Source organism: Schistocerca gregaria, chromosome 10, assembly GCF_023897955.1.
Source record: "Schistocerca gregaria isolate iqSchGreg1 chromosome 10, iqSchGreg1.2, whole genome shotgun sequence".
Taxonomy (NCBI): Eukaryota; Metazoa; Arthropoda; class Insecta; order Orthoptera; family Acrididae; genus Schistocerca; species Schistocerca gregaria.
In genome coordinates, this window is record NC_064929.1 from 172,527,411 (window position 1) to 172,544,871 (window position 17,461).

At 43.5% G+C, this 17,461-nt stretch overlaps 3 protein-coding genes across 8 annotated transcripts in view; 1 reads left to right on the plus strand and 2 right to left on the minus strand.

Moving 5' to 3' along the window:
* The window catches only part of LOC126293273 (uncharacterized), an 869,155-nt gene that overhangs the window by 272,077 nt on the left and 579,617 nt on the right, over positions 1 to 17,461 (plus strand). The window lies entirely within an intron of this gene.
* LOC126293275 (uncharacterized) lies at positions 354 to 3,293 on the minus strand. The gene is made up of 4 exons (XM_049986399.1): positions 3,224 to 3,293; positions 1,843 to 2,219; positions 886 to 1,071; positions 354 to 575 (listed from the first exon to the last, which is right to left on the minus strand). The coding sequence occupies exons 1-4, from the start codon at positions 3,273 to 3,275 to the stop codon at positions 423 to 425; spliced, it is 768 nt and encodes a 255-aa protein (XP_049842356.1). The 5' UTR covers positions 3,276 to 3,293; the 3' UTR covers positions 354 to 422.
* LOC126293274 (uncharacterized) lies at positions 14,032 to 17,422 on the minus strand. Its single transcript, XM_049986398.1, has 4 exons — positions 17,349 to 17,422; positions 16,035 to 16,411; positions 14,606 to 14,791; positions 14,032 to 14,243 (listed from the first exon to the last, which is right to left on the minus strand). Exons 1-4 carry the CDS (start codon positions 17,398 to 17,400, stop codon positions 14,091 to 14,093), a joined length of 768 nt encoding a protein of 255 aa, XP_049842355.1. The 5' UTR covers positions 17,401 to 17,422; the 3' UTR covers positions 14,032 to 14,090.

Sequence of the window (17,461 nt, forward strand, 5' to 3'; positions counted from 1 at the left end):
TTACAGAAATATGTGACACTTTAATAGCGCCAGATATTGCTCGTTTCAGCATCTATAATTTGAAACCGATAATAGTTTCATTGTTGTACAGGAGCGTGGGAGCTTGTATACATGGTGCTCAGCATAAAACACGCCCAGCAAATTTCTCACTTCACTGATTTTCAACCGAAACTCGTTTTGTTAGTGATGATACGGCACTTATCAAGACAGGAAAAGTTTCTGACTTGTGCGTTTCCTTCCAGTTATACCTACGTAAGCCAATAATTTTTTTATAGGCCAAAATGTGACAATGAGTTTATTCCAGAGGTGTTTCGACAGGTAGTTTCTAGGGAAGGTGACAGTAAAAACAATACTTAGCATACTTCATAAGATGACAGTGTTTATTGAGGTTTTACACGTTATGAGATTCCATGAGTTGGTGGTTAGGCGACCAGCTGGAGGTCCCACAGTTCCTGCCGAGCAGCCACAAAGTCCTGGTAGACCTCTGGGCTGGAGTACTGCTGGAACTTATCCTCGTACCATCCACTGGCCCTTCTCGCATTGAACTGGGCACTCTGCACGTATGGGATGAGTTGCTGCAAAAACAATGCTGTTGTCACTAGAGTGCTGTCTAGTCCACATTCTCTCTCTCTCTCTCTCTCTCTCTCTTTCTCTTTCTCTCTCTCTCTCTTTCTCTCTCTCTCTCTCTCTCTCTCTCTCTCTCTCTCTCTCTCTCTCTATCTATCTATCTATCTATCTCTCTAACTATCTCTTCAGAATATATCCGTATATAACCACAATATTCTTACCACCAGATGGGGAGGTGTGTGTATATATACTCGTAGATATGCAACCACAATATTCTAACCACAAGGAAGTTTGGTAATGTATTTGCGCACTACCCACCTCTTCACGTGTCTTCTTCATTATGCCCGCCAATTGGCTGTTGGTGGCTGACAGGCCAGTAACCAGCAAGTTGTTGACCCAGGAACGTAGCTCTGAAAGGCCACTGCCAACCACCTCAGGCAGATTGACATAGGAGTCCTCTGGGCTCCATTCGGAATACTCCACTTGACGCAGGTTCCGAGAGACCTACAGTCATTGGGTATAATCATTAATGTCGCATAGTATATTTACATGTATTAATGTCTAGTGTCTGATCAACATATTACATAGGCTTTCCCCATACAGTTTGCATTAATTATGCCAGACAGTAGCTGACTAAATTGTAGTGTTGTGGAATCATTTGCAAATTTTTAATTTTTATTGGCATTTCATTCACTTAACAATCAAGATGCAGGATAAGAGGACATCAGCAAAAGGATATTAAAAATTTATTGAAACTGTGGATAATATTGAAATATGTTTCCTTTAAAAGGCACTTGTTCATGGATGTGCAGATGAAGATGATGATGATAGTACTAGTAATGATCCTCACTCATCTAAAACACTACACTTGAGAAAAGACATGATAAAAATTTGGAAGGTGTAACTTGAGTCGTTATGTGGTACTCTTAAGGTATGGTGCAATTATCCAGAATATTGGTTTGCATGTAAGGATGATACTCGGTGGTGGAGCTGGTGACAGTGAATATACAATTTGAGTATGAACATCTGGCTGTACTTCCGAAAAGAATAGGGTGGGAAATGAAGTGCAGCCGTGATAGTGGGTAAAAATCAGGTAGCCTGCGTTGGACATGGGCTATGTGGGTGTCATCCAAAGTATGTGGCGAAGATCTACCCCAATGGGAGGTAGCTGTGACAACTCCAGCTGCCTACCCAATATTAAATGTGTTTCCTGTTACCGGGCTACCTGTAGGAGACCATAATTTATATCTTTTCCTTAAACATTTTACTGCTTACCTGCGGAACAGCTCTGCTGGGGGCTGAAGCTCCATCCTTTACAAGGGCGACCATCCGACGGTAGAGGGCGCCCAGGTACGGCAGTGCCGAGTCGTACGAAGTGGGCACCAGCTGCTCAGGGTGCAGTGCGAGGTACTCAAAGTGCTTGAAGTAGTTGCTCTCCTGCTGGTACAGCTGCCTGAGCGTCCTGGCGGCCATCATGTCCACGGTCATGCCCATGTCGGCGAGGTAGGCCCGTAAGGCGCTCTGCACCTGCTGTTTGACGGCGGTGGCGTTGCTGATGTAGAAGTAGACGCTGTGCTCTGGTAGGGGCAGGGGGGCCGTCGCGGTGAGGAACGCCTGGGGCAGGACGTCCACGGCGGCTGCCGCGCTGGAGCCTGGAAACAAATTCACGGCGGCATGTCCAGTCTCTTCCCGATATCTGCGAGAGTGTTTCTGCATCCAAGGCCTCTCACTTACAGTTAAATAGAGCAAGATTATGGGTACATATTGATCTTTCAGTGTTTTCCTTCCGTGGCTGATAAATGGTTGTCTTTCCAGAGTACATCCCAGTTGTTGGTTCCATTTAAAAGTACTATAACCTGATGACCGAACCACCGTCGTTCTCAAACACTGCGAGGTCAGCTGTGGCGTGTACTCCAACCAAATAATTTCTTAAAATTGTTTTATATGTTTTATTTCTCTGTCCAAGAGATTGGAGCACGCTTTTTTAAACTTCTTTCTTTCCAACCAATATCACATTTAGATTGAGCGTGGGGCAGACAGGGTTCCAGAATCGCAATGCTTGGGAACAGGTTTCCATACAAAATTCTGGAAGGGCTCAGTCACGACTAAGGGATAGGAATTGTGAAGTACTGTCACTGTCGTACCACTATTTATAGCCGAGTTCGTCTCCCGTCACTCACTACACCAATTTATGCCATTTTGCTTCATGTATTCCAAAATGTGATTCCCTAAAACACACCTTGTCTCAGGCTTTTCTGGCTGGTGGATAAGATAGCCAGAGACTCCTTAATAAGTTTTCTGACCCACAAGCCCCACCTAAATTGAAACCTCTGCCCCAGTTTATTAGGTTCCTACATCTTTATTTTGATAGACCTCCTTAACTAAGATGCGTCAAAAACTTTGCGTTTCGGTCACAGCTCGTCTGCTTGGTGCTTTCATTCAGGTATGTCTGTAATGATGGTTCTTACGTATCTCATCCACTTCAAAGTTGCCCCCTACCTAAGACATGCCACATTCACACTGGCTGCAATATAATCGTCAACTGATATACGATAGAGTGCAGTGAATAACTAGATGTTCCTCTGAACTGGTAATGAGTGTTCAACACACACATTGTGTTATAATAGTAATTGTTAGTGTGCTATGACAGACTCACCCTGGAAGACGGCCAAGAAGGCGGTAGCAGCGATGAGAGCTCGGACGGCCATTGTGTCTGCAGTGTTGAGGAGTGTGAAGATGCTCTCCTGGAAGTGTCTATATATACCGTATCACAGGCTGGAACGTGCGTCATCGCATATCGATAGCGTTGTTGTAATCACAAGATGTCAGATCTGCTCCTGCAGATTAAAGTGGGGATTAAAAAATCGCACTCGAAACGTCATCTGCAATGAGACTTGTTTTTTCAATTCTTCTTGGCTCTTTACCTGAGATCAAAATTAGGTAATCCCTGAACTAACATCAGATGCGTGATATTTTTTTTAGATTACCATTCTGTGAAATAATTAACTGCAATCTCCAAAAACTGACGATTGACGTAATTTAGTACTACCTGATAACATGAGGTTATTCTGAACCTTACTGCGTGACGCGATCACACTCTTTAGGTGTAAACCGAGACCATTAAATACGAAAAGTTTTCTCGTATCTGTATGTAGATATTGTCGAGCATCGTCCACTCACAAGTTCTAAGTTTTTATGACCTCTTAATAATCTCTTGTCACATACGCAGGTCCTACATTTACGTGAAAATTAACACTGTTTGTGGAAACCAATATGGACATTACAATATATTTTTTAACAGATACCAAAGTCATTGACGGAACTTCCGACTGACGGAATTACCATTTGACCAAGATATCAAAAGATAGAGAAATTAAAGTCCGTGATCACTGAAGTACACCGATTTTTCTGAAACAAATAGTTTCATCCAGAAAATCTGACTGGCTCAAGAAAAGATATCAAGCAATTCCTGTACGTTCTCCTTAGCATAGCTCATGCAAGGTGAAGTTTAAGAGAACCCTACGAGACCACTTATGTTCCAAATTTCTATAAAAGAGAACCACTTTTATGCTGTTTTCACAATGAACCTTTCACCCTGCAGTGGAGTTTTAGCTCCAATGAAAATTCTTGACAGGTTTTAAACCTTCTGGTCCAAGACTGGAACTTTGATCCATGCTGGAAGGAGGGTTTAGAACTGCATGCTACAACTACATCTGAGTCTCTACACTACCAGCCATCTTATGGAACATGGCGGGGTTTATTTTGTGTACTACTGCCATTTCTCCATTTCATTTGCCAGTCGGGAATGGGGCGCGGGAAGGACTGACGGTAAATAGAAAAGAAAGAACCATCACAGTCATATCATCAAAGAAATTTATTTCAAGCTACTAGTTTAGGAGCTGTACTTATGCCATCTTGAGGTCCATCGTGAACCAGAAGAATATATTTATTCCTTGACCAATGTATCGTAGAACCCATGTAGTTCTAGTTCTCATCGACTGTATATATCGGAGTGTATGCTCTACAACGTGGTGTCATGAGGTAGATTTTTCTTCATTATTTGTATCATCAGTCGCTGTCCCGATCCGGAAGCTGGAAGATCTTCCACTAGGATTGATGGTACGTCTCCGTGTGTTTTCGAATATCCGTTATTTTATCGCAGTCGTTTTTTCAAGTTTTTGCCGTCTACAGCTGCCTCTAGTTGGGTGGAAGTTTTTCTCTAATGTCTTAACCCATGTCCTATCATCCTGTCCCTTCTTCTTGTCCTTGTTTTCCACATGTTCCTTTCTTTGTAGATAATGCGTACAATATCTTCATTCATTAACTTATCGTTTTGTGGCACTACACATCAAACTCCTCTATTCCCTTCATTTCCGGTTTTCTCAGAATTCTACAGTCACGTCCACGTCTGCACTCCAAACTCACCTTATTCCTGCAGTTAAGACCAGTATTTGATACAATCAGATTTCATCTGGCCAGGAATTCCCTCTTTGCGTGTGACAGTACTCTCTCTGTATTCTCTTCCCTCTCCCAGCCATGTAGTATTTTGCTTATAAGATAGTAGAAACACTTCGTCCAGTAAGTGGTACCCTGTTTCGCTGTTACACATAATTGTTTCAGTGTTTATTCATATCCTGTGCACGTTTCCAAACGGCTGTGGCAGACATGCGTTCCTATCCCAAATATTGTATACTCTCTCCCCTGTACAAAGCGTAGAACTTTGTAACGGGAAATCTGCAGATCCGCTGTATAATAAACAGAACTCCGAATGATCTCAAACAGCTGTTACGTTTTCACTTAGTGCCCTTGCTATGAAAGTTCCGCAAATCTCACGATCACTAGTTCATGAAATTGTTACTGAAAAACTGAAATTTCGAAAACTTTGCACACGTTGGGTACCAAAAACTCTTACTGAACAACACAAAAAACAACGGTTGGGCAGCGCACTTCAGTTTTGGACCCGCTACAATGAAGAAGGCGATGGTTTTCTTTCTCGGATAGTGACAGGGAATGGAACTTGGGTATCGTACGACACCCCTGAAACAAAACGGAAATCAACGCAATGGAGGCACACTTCATCCCCAACGGAGGTTAAGCCTAAGCAAATACTGAGACCTCGAAAAGTCATGTGCACCTTTTTTGGGACAGAAAAGGCATTTTGCTGATTAATTTCTTAGCACGAGGGCAACCAATCAATGCACATGGTTACTGCGAGGCCATTAAGAAATTACGCCGCGCAATACAGAACAATCGCCGAGGATTACTGTCAAAAGGTGTTGTTTTTTCCACGATAATGCCCGACCTCACACAGCGAATGTGACCGAACAACTCTTGCAGGAATTTCACTGGGACTCTGATTCTCCTCCGTACAGCCCGGACCTCGCTCAAAGCGACTTTCACCTCTTCCACCTAAAATCTGTCCTTGGTGATCAACATTTCAACGATGATGACGAGCTGAAAGAACATGTTACCACATGGTTGAATACACAGGCGGCAAGCTTCTATGAAGAAGGCGTACAAAAACTTGTGCCACCCTATGACAAGTGCCTACAAAATTTCGGAAGATATGTTGAAGAGTAGTTTAATATTTTTTCTGTGTCTGTACACGTTTTTTTTATATAACCAAACGGAACTTACCTTGTGGACGTACCTCGTATAATGTCACAAGTTGAGCAAATCGAGCATTGCTGTTAACTGATACCACACTCCATAAAATACATCCAGACAAGGGATGGTATCACACTCTGATACAACTCATTCCGACAAACGAAACAAGCATATAGACCAGATGCGACAAGTGTCAATCACTGCATGTACACGGGTACTATCTAATTGGCTACGCCACGTCCTAACGGGTATGTTATTGTTTCAACAATGCTGTACCAATCCTTACGCCATGTGTTTGTTCTTCGTTTCTGTCGGTATTGTTATTAAAATAGCACTGACGGCTTATCCCACATGTAATAATGTGACATTTCAAAGCAATGGAAATTTTACAAATAAAAATTTCTCATTTAAAGAAAAGGTATGTTTAAAAACCAAAAACGACTGGTATGCTTTTAATTTTCAGTCTTTTACTCGGTTATTAGTAAACAATATAGAAAACCTCCTATAACTGAGGCCAAACAATTACTAAAAGATACTGCTCATTCAGAAGTAGAGTATAAATATATCGGTTTTTCCCATCCCTGTGATGTTGTCTACATGTGCGACATTATATTGACATCCAGATATGTCTTATGAGTGATCCACTTCTGTAAAGCAGTTTAATTCATTTTTCGCTGTTCTGTATGGCAGCTGGCATTCATGAAGAGGAATCATGCGACGTTTTCTGTTGTTTTTCTACAATCATAAAATGTTTGTGGTGAAGAAATTGTTGTACATCATCGTGCATTAACCGGTCTTCCATCCTCTAAAACAGTGGTCACGGCATGTGAGTGAAAATAAGTACTCAGTCCACTATGTTTTCGTACGTTCTTTCTGTCCGTGCCATTGTCGTTGGTTTTGATTAGTCTTGGAACACTAAACACTTGGTTCCTGCTTAGTTGTCGTCTCGTACGATTATCTAAACGATTCGTCTCATGTTACGATGTGGTGTACGGATTTTGCATTTCCTCACTCGACTTTTGTTGGACATTTCATTTGATCAGTCGATATGACCGTGCATTTAGCTTTGGCAAAACCTAACAGGATGCAATGGGATCAGAGCTTTTTCCCGCCTAAACGTTCGTTCTAAATGCCGCAGTCTCCAGTACGCATACAGATGAATCTACATCACGGAAAGTCACGTGCTCATCGTCACATTTTACTATGCATTCGTGATTGGGATTCCTCAACCAGCCCTTTCATCGTTATGGAGAGGTCACACACACACACACACACACACACACACACACACACACACGGGCTTCATACCGCAGCTGTACTTTGCTCCCATTGAGTGGCCAAAACTGCCTCTGTGGGCACATTACATGGGCCTGTAAACTGACAGGAAAGAGGTCATAAACATCGCGGCTCGCAGATGTTTGGCAATTCTTACTATTCTCTGAAACCTCAGATAGGCGCCACTGATAGATTGTAACAAATATGGCGTTTCTATAGCGCCAGTTATTGCTCCTTTGACCACCTGGAACCCTTTCACTGCTGTCGACGTGTTTACGTGTCTAGCTCTACCACCAGCCAGGTGCTGAGGAGATGTATACGCACGCCGCTTGGGTATTCCCACTGTCCTATTGATATGTGTATGCGCCCTGAGCTCCGGCCACTCAGTGCTGCAGACCCGTTTCCTCCGTATCTCACTAAATAAAAAAGTTTCAAGTATTCGTCACACAACAAGTCCATCAGCTGCAAAAATCTTATTTTGATGCCTTGAACCATTTATGAAAGATGACGATTCTTATGACCACATAATACCAGATACGCATGGACGGAAATGGGCTTATTATGCTTGACCGTTCACTAGTTATAAAATCTAAATACACGAGAACGAAATGAGATATCGTCCTGCTCACAATTTTGAATAAAATTTCGTTATCTTACCTATGACGGTCATTCAATAATTAAAGAGACAAATTGGGTTGGAGAATAACTGCTATTAGGGCAAGTTTGGTATTTTTGTGGCTTTAAGTTGGCATCACTGGGACGAGCCCTGATCAGCTGATGTATCAACATTGTTTTGTTAATAGCTTCAAATATACGTTTCAGTATGGCGTCTCTGCTTGTAACGTCCACATTAGTTGAACAACATTCTGTTATTCGTTTTTTACTTGCGGAAGGCGAGAAGCCAGTGAATATACACTGTAGAATGTGTAAAGTTTATGCTGAAGGTTGTATGAATCATGCAAATTCTTACAAGTGGCTAGAGGAGTTCATAAATGGTCGCGACTCAGTGACTGACGAACACTGTTGTAGCAGACCAGTTGCAGTATCAACTACCTCACTTGAAAGTCGAATTGATGAGATTATTCGTGCTGATCGCCGTGTGACTGTGGAAATGATAGCTGGTAAGGTTCAAGTTAGCACTGGTGCAGTTCACACTATTATCTATAACAGGCTGAAATACCGCAAAGCACGTGCATGACGGGTCCCAAAGGAGTTGACGCGGTTACACAAGGAACAAAGGTTGAGAGTGTGCACAGAGTTAAACGAAGGTTATGAAAGAGAAGATGAGCACTTCCTCAACAAAATTTAGGCTTGGTATGAAACTTTGGTTCACTGTTATGACCCTGACTCAGAAAGACAAACCATGGAGTGAAAGCACACCAACTCACCCTTCAAGAAAAAGTTCAAAACCCAAGCATCGTCAGGAAAAGCCATGTCCACGATGTTCTGGGATCTGAAGGTCCCCTTTTTTGTGATTATCTCGAAGAGCAGCATACAATTAACAGCCAATACTTCTCGGATTTGCGTTTCAAAAAAGTGAAGATAGCCGTGAGAGAGAAAAGTCGTGGGTCTCAGAGGACAGTAGTGATTCTCCAGCAAGACAACGCAGGTCCACATATTGCTCAACTAACTCGTGAAACCATCGCAGAATGGCCTGTGAAGTACTGCCTCACCTCCCTTACAGTCATGATTTAGCACCTGGTGATTTCCATTCGTTTGGTGCACTGAAGGAAGCATTACGTGGGGACAAGTTCCAGGACGAGGACGTGAAAAAGTTTGTGGGGAATTGGTTCCAACACCAAGATAAAGAGCTCTTCGCAGCCGGAATAAAAAAAAAGCTTGTGGCCCGTTGCAACAAGTACACAAATTTTCAAGGGGATTATGTTGAAAAGTAGAAAGAGTACTGATTTCTAAAAATAAACACTATTTTCTCAGACTAATTTGCCTCTTTAATTATTGAATGACCCTCGCACATTTCACGTACCGCAATGTGCTAGGTAAAAGCAAGTATACGCAAAGTAACGAAAGGCATTTTCATCTGTGAATTCTCTTTAAAATTTTGTGCACTGTTTTACTTCATTCGATGCGACGAAGTAACTGTGCTAAATATCGAAAATAATATAAATTCTTCACCGAGCAAAGCTATCAGGTTGTAAGATGTGCAAGAACTAAATTTTTTTAGCGTATACTAGTTTCAAGATCGGATGATCCGAATTTCGAACCGGCTGGGAAGCCATCTCTCAGCGCAAGTAGCAGCATTTGATAGCATTATACCGATGACAAAGACGAGGTTAGGACGGATCGCAAAAATCACGTTTGGAGTAGCGAAAGGACACTTTTAAGCCGTCTGCACACGGACCGTGCATCTAAACGTTGAGCGCTTTTTTGTTTTTTTTTATCTCATTTTCTCGCTTTCTTTCGTTGTTTCTGCTCGTGGCGGACGTCGTACGTCACCCGTTTAAGTTCGTTATTGATTGATTAACTCAGTTTTTTTTATTACAAAGGGCTGCTAACCCTCTGACCTAACACGCTGAGTTACCGTGCCGGCAGCTTTGAGCGTGCCTAGCACGAAGTTGTGAGGCACCATATTGGCATACATTTCAAGCCTACACCTAAATATGCCGTTTCTGAGCACCAGCAAATTGAGAATCACTGGAAAACACGTTGTTAACTGTGTGATACGTTGCAATAAAATAATGAGAAACATCATATTCGTCGTAAAAGAATTATTGTATCTTGCGTATTATGAGAGATTGCCATTTGAAGGCACCAATGCACTGAAGATGCACCCAAAACGCATTGTTTTTGGTTCAATTTGATATAATTAAATTTTAGTTAGAAACTATGTTACTATTAAAGCTTTCAGTAAGTGCTAAGATAGGTAAGATCCTAGGAATAAGAATGTACTTTGAAACGTTGGTTTAGTTTCCAGGCTTACGTGAGAACGGCACGCTGGAAGATGAAACGTTACCCAAATTTCTGGAAGATGTTTGCTAACATGTTAGACATAATTTTTGAAAAACAAGGCGTTGGGTAATTCTCAATGCCGGTAAGGACACAAATCACATACAAGACTATGTAGAGAACAAAATACACAACGAATAACGTTCCTCGGACTGCCCCCGACTTCTTAATGGTGTTATTAACTTCATTATGCCGTTTTCATTAATTTATGTTCCTGTGCATCTCTTGTTATCCGTTTGTATGCTCCAAATGACTGAGTTTGGACGGTTATGAATCAAATGACAGAACTGCCATTCTAGTTAAGACAGTCAATTATACACTCCTGAAAATGGAAAAAAGAACACATTGACACCGGTGTGTCAGACACACCATACTTGCTCCGGACACTGCGAGAGGGCTGTACAAGCAATGATCACACGCACGGCACAGCAGACACACCAGGAACCGCGGTGTTGGCCGTCGAATGGCGCTAGCTGCGCAGCATTTGTGCACCGCCGCCGTCAGTGCCAGCCAGTTTACCGTGGCATACGGAGCTCCATCGCAGTCTTTAACACTGGTAGCATGCCGCGACAGCGTGGACGAGAACCGTATGTGCAGTTGACGGACTTTGAGCGAGGGCGTATAGTGGGCATGCGGGAGGCCGGGTGGACGTACCGCCAAATTGCTCAACACGTGGGGCGTGAGGTCTCCACAGTACATCGATGTTGTCGCCAGTGGTCGGCGGAAGGTGCACGTGCCCGTCGACCTGGGACTGGACCGCAGCGACGCACGGATGCACGCCAATGCCGTAGGATCCTACGCAGTACCGTAGGGGACCGCACCGCCACTTCCCAGCAAATTAGGGACACTGTTGCTCCTGGGGTATCGGCGAGGACCATTCGCAACCGTCTCCATGAAGCTGGGCTACGGTCCCGCACACCGTTAGGCCGTCTTCCGCTCACGCCCCAACATCGTGCAGCCCGCCTCCAGTGGTGTCACGACAGGCGTGAATGGAGGGACGAATGGAGACGTGTCGTCTTCAGCGATGAGAGTCGCTTCTGCCTTGGTGCCAATGATGGTCGTATGCGTGTTTGGCGCCGTGCAGGTGAGCGCCACAATCAGGACTGCATACGACCGAGGCACACAGGGCCAACACCCGGCATCATGGTGTGGGGAGCGATCTCCTACACTGGCCGTACACCTCTGGCGATCGTCGAGGGGACACTGAATAGTGCACGGTACATCCAAACCATCATCGAACCCATCGTTCTACCATTCCTAGACCGGCAAGGGAACTTGCTGTTCCAACAGGACAATGCACGTCCGCATGTATCCCGTGCCACCCAACGTGCTCTAGAAGGTGTAAGTCAACTACCCTGGCCAGCAAGATCTCCGGATCTGTCCCCCATTGAGCATGTTTGGGACTGGATGAAGCGTCGTCTCACGCGGTCTGCACGTCCAGCACGAACGCTGATCCAACTGAGGCGCCAGGTGGAAATGGCATGGCAAGCCGTTCCACAGGACTACATCCAGCATCTCTACGATCGTCTCCATGGGAGAATAGCAGCCTGCATTGCTGCGAAAGGTGGATATACACTGTACTAGTTCCGACATTGTGCATGCTCTGTTGCCTGTGGTTCTGTCAGTGTGATCATGTGATGTATCTGACCCCAGGAATGTGTCAATAAAGTTTCCCCTTCCTGGGACAATGAATTCACGGTGTTGTTATTTATGTTTCCTTTTTATTTCTATGTCTCTGTCTGGACTGAAACGGCTATTGTCAGTTTACTATTTTTGTTCTATTTTGAAAGCTTACAAATAGCACTATATTGAAATTTATTCTTCAGTCTATTGTAGGATACAATTCGTGTTGAAACAGTTCCAGCACTTCATAGCTTGTTTTTGTGCTTATGTACATAAATTGTTGTTTTAATAAAGTAAAAAAAAGCAAAAAAAGCGTGGTGAGTATCGTCACTGATATGTTACATTTCTACGTTTGGGCGGTGGTTCGCGACTCTCCAGTAGGAAAATTTTTTTCACTAACATTTGCGATTTTATTAGGTTCTGTTACTTTATTATCAGTTTGATATAAGAATATACTATTATTTTTGATGTGGCGAGTAGCGTCACTGATAAGTGAAATTTTTACGTTTGGGCGGTGGTTCGCGACTCTCCAGTAGGAAAATTTTTTTCCCCTAACATTTGCGATTTTATTAGGTTCTGTTACTTTATTATCAGTTTGATATAAGTATATATTACAATTTTTGATGTTATGTAAATATTCGTTCACCCTTCTTTGGGCGTTCGATTGGCTTGATCTACAGGACACCTTGCACTACTTGTGTAAAGCTATTTTGCTCCTTTTTCTTTTACACTTCGTAAATAACCTGTTGCAAAGATTCTTCTACTGGGTAGGAACAATGATCAAGTAAGACTGACCTTAGAGTTTTACTAAAATTTGGGAATGATGAAATAATACTTATCTTATGTGAAGAAATATTGCAAATTTGTATCGCACTTTTTGTAATGGAACTTTTATAAGCCGGTGTCCTTATTGATTTGACAAGGTACTTTCCTTTTTGTGGACAATGGAGGGAGTGTGCGTTTTAATAGAGATAATGTGGGAATTTTACCCGCGCCCGTTTAGTAAACAGTGTGATTTACGAACTAGAAACTTCCCACAATTGCGCCGGAGTGCGTTGCGATCGCGTGTACCACGTTGGGGCCCACGCACCGTATGCACAAGTCGCATCGTTCCTGAGCGTTCAGCAGCGCGTTGAACTTGGCACGCTCAACGTTGACGTTCCGTGTGCCGACGGCTTTAAGATGACTCACCACATTCTGGACTTTGCTCCTGCTATTTGAACTCGTCTGTTATTGAAGACAGAAATGGACTGATTGCTCCTCCATTGTCTACGTCAGCACCAGCATCAACGATCATTAACCGCGTTCTACCTATGCCGATTGTGACAGAATAGATGTGACACGTAGCGTCGCAGTCTTGCGGAACAACCAGTGATTATTGTCAACTTTCACAAAATCCACCACTAATGGGAGTGTGACCATGATGAAGTTTTCAAACGAATTGTAAGCAGTCAGTCTCTAAACTTGAATAAAGGAATTCGAGGCATCGTAAAAGAATATTATCTATGATAATTTTCACTTGATCTTCAATTTTCTTACAGTACTCTTACGTTAAACGCTCACCGTATTCAAACTACTCACAGTTACTGTAATGCCATTATTTCAACAATATAAACGTGTCACAACAACAGCGCCAATTATTGCTCATTTGAGCTTTAAAAATTTGAGATCCGGTAATAGTTTCATTGTTGTGCAGCTGCTTAAGAGCTCATATTCATGACGGTCAGGTTAAAATTATCCCAGCACATTTCTCACCTCACTGATTTTCAACAGAAACTAATTCTGTTAGTGATGGTATGCCACTGATCAAGACAAAGGGAAGTTTTTTTTCTGAAATGTGTAAGATTTGTGTTAACGAAAGCATTAAACCAGTGTGTTCCTTCTACTTAGACAAATAATTCTTTACGTGTTGTAAATATAGGCATGCGTTTATTTCAGAGAGGTATTTAGACAGACAGCTCACAGGGAAGGTGACAGTAAAAACATTATGTGGCATACTTCGTAATAATGGTGTATTTATTCAGATTTTACACGTAATGAGACTCCATCGATGGTTAGGCGATCAGCTGGAGGTCCCACAGTTCCTGCCGAGCAGCCACGAAGTCCTGGTAGACCTCTGGGCTGGAGTACTGCTGGAACTTATCCTCGTACCATCCACTGGCCCTTCTCGCATTGAACTGGGCACTCTGCACGTATGGGATGAGTTGCTGGAAAAACAATGCTGTTGTTACTACAGTGCTGTCTAGTCCACATTCTCTCTCTCTCTCTCTCTCTCTCTCTCTCTCTCTCTCTCTCTCTCTCTCTCTCTCTCTCTCTCTCTCTCTCTCACACACACACACACACACATACACACAATATTCATACTACCAAGTGGGTAGGTGTGTGCACCATGGTCCAGTATATATTCATATATAACTACAGTATCCTTACCAACAGGTGGGGTGGTGTGTACCAATGTCCAGGTATCATTACTAGCCAAAACAGTTACGCTTTTAGCAGTTCATGCCTTGCTGTATTAGGCTTTGTGTTTACTGTGAATCGTATGTGCTGGAATTTGTGCGCTACTCACCTCTTCGCGCGTCTTCTTCATTATGCCCGCCAATTGGCTGTTGGCGGCTGAGAGGCCGGTGTCCATCAAGTGGTTGACCCAGGAACGCAGCTCCGAGATTCCACTGCCGACCACCTCAGGCAGCTTGACGTAAGAGTCCTCTGGGCTCCATTCGGAATACTCCACTTGACGCAGATTCCGTGAAACCTACAGTCATTGGGTATCATCACAAATGTAGCCTACAATGTATTATTGATATATATTATATATTTATTGATGTTAAGTGTCTCATGAAAATATTATATAGACTTTGCCAACCAATTTGCAGTTATAACGCTAGGCAGTAGCAGACTAAATTGTAGTATTGTGCCGACCGCGGTGGTCTAGCGGTTCTAGGCGCTCAGTCCGGAACCGTGCGACTGCTACGGTCGCAGGTTCTAATCCTGCCTCGGGCATGGATGTGTGTGATGTCTTTAGGTTAGTTAGGTTTAAGTAGTTCTACGTTCTAGGGGACTGATGACCAGAGATGTTAAGTCCCATAGTGCTGAGAGCCATTTTTGTATTGTTGTGCACTCTCTTACAAACTTTTAATTTTTACGATGTTTACGTTATTGCAGTGTCTGTGTTGTTCTGGTTACGATGCAGTTTCCTTTGGACACACATGAATGTCCAAAGGAACAGACACTGCAGTGACAACAGCTGTTACAAAACTTGTCAGTGAACTCACAGTCACGAATATGGACTACCATCACCTGTAGATTGGAATGGCACAATGAAAATTTGTGCCGGACCGGAATTTGAACCCGGATTTCCAGATTATCGCTAGGGGTCGCTTAATATTTCGCTATCCGTGCACGACCTTGCCATCGTTTTATTCACTCGACCATCAAGGTTGAGGATAAGTAGACATCAGTAAAAATGAGTATAAAATACACATATATTTATAAATTAAGGAGTTTTAATTTATTGATGGTGTTGGCACTATTAGGATCTATTTCCTTTAAAAAGCCCTTGGTGATGGATGGTCAGATGAAGATGATGATGATCATGATGATAGCAATAGTGTGATCTCCACTAAAACACCTGACATGACAGGCCAGGACAAATTTCGAGGACGTAAGTTGAGTGGTTATGTTGTAGGCTTAAATGGTGTGTGAGTTACGCATAAGATTGTTTTGCATGTAGAGATGATATTAGGTGGTAGAGTAGTTGACGTTGAATGTACAGTTGGAGTATGAATAGGTAAACAGTGGGTAAAAATCGGGTCGACAGCGTTGGACATGACCACTGTGAGTGCCTTCCAAACAATATGGCCAAGATCTACACCAATGGGAGGTAGCTGTGAAACTCCAGCTACCTATCCAATATCGAATGTGTTTCCTGATAAAGGGCTGCTTGTAGGGGACTACAATTCATATGTGTTCTTTCTCTCAACCATTTTATTGCTTACCTGTGGGGTACCTCTGCTGGCGGCTGAAGCTCCATCCTTTACAAGGGCGACCATCCGACGGTAGAGGGCGCCCAGGTACGGCAGTGCCGAGTCGTACGAAGTGGGCACCAGCTGCTCAGGGTGCAGTGCGAGGTACTCAAAGTGCTTGAAGTAGTTGCTCTCCTGCTGGTACAGCTGCCTGAGCGTCCTGGCGGCCATCATGTCCACGGTCATGCCCATGTCGGCGAGGTAGGCCTGTAAGGCGCTCTGCACCTGCTGTTTGACGGCGGTGGCGTTGCTGATGTAGAAGTAGACGCTGTGCTCTGGAAGGGGCAGGGGGGCCGTCGCGTTGGCGAACGCCTGGGGCAGGACGTCCACGGCGGCTGCCGCGCTGGAGCCTGGGAACAAATTGAGAGTGGCGTGTCCAGTCTCTTCTGATATCTATCAGAGTGGTTCTATATCCAAGGCCTCTCACACAGCAAATACACAGTTAAATAGATCAATATTTCGGCTTTATGCTGCTCTAACAAATTTTCCTCACATGGCTGATAAATGGTTGTCTTCCCAGAGTACGTGCATGTTGATAATCCTGTTTAAATTTACGATACGTCTTTCTTCATCTGGCCATGTGAGTTGGGCGGCCCGTTATAACTCCCTTCATTCCAGCCATTATCGCAGTAGGCTGAGTTTGGATCTGATGGGGTTACAGTTTTGGGAGGGGTCAGTTTTGGGAGGGGTTTCCGTAAAGAATTCTTGGAACCCTCAACCGGAAATGAATTTATAGCTGAGTTCGACAGTTCCCACCTGCTATGCCCTTTGAAGCTGTTTTGCTATTCGTACCCCGAACTCTCACTGTGTGAAATGTACATTGTCTCAGGGTATTCCAGCTGAGGTGTATGAGATAATCTTGCAGACGTTAATAAATTTTCATTATCAAGCACAAGCCCCTCCCCCTTAAATTCAAACTTTCGCCCCCTCTATATTAGGTTTCGCTACATCTCTGCTCTGTTAGATCCCCTAATTACACTGTGCCAGATACTTGCCGTGGCACAGTACAGCTTTTGTCGCATTTAGTTCGAAGCACTGCTCAGACTCAGCTGATTTGCTTGGGTTTTCATTCTGGTATGTCTTTGATGATGTTTTTTGGATATCACTTCCACTGAACGGTCTGCCCTCACATAAGACAAGCCACATCCTCACTGCCTGGAATACAACCGTCAGCTGATATATGATTGAGAGTAGTGAAGAAGGAGATGTTCTCCTGAACTTATAATGCGCGTTCAGCACAGGCATGATGTTATAATATGAAGTGTTAGTGTGCTATGTCAGACTCACCATGGAAGACGGCCAAGAAGGCTGCAGCAGCGATGAGAACTCGGACGGCCATTGTGTCTGCAGGGATGACGAGTGTGAAGATGCTCTCCTGGACGTGTCTATATGTACCGTAC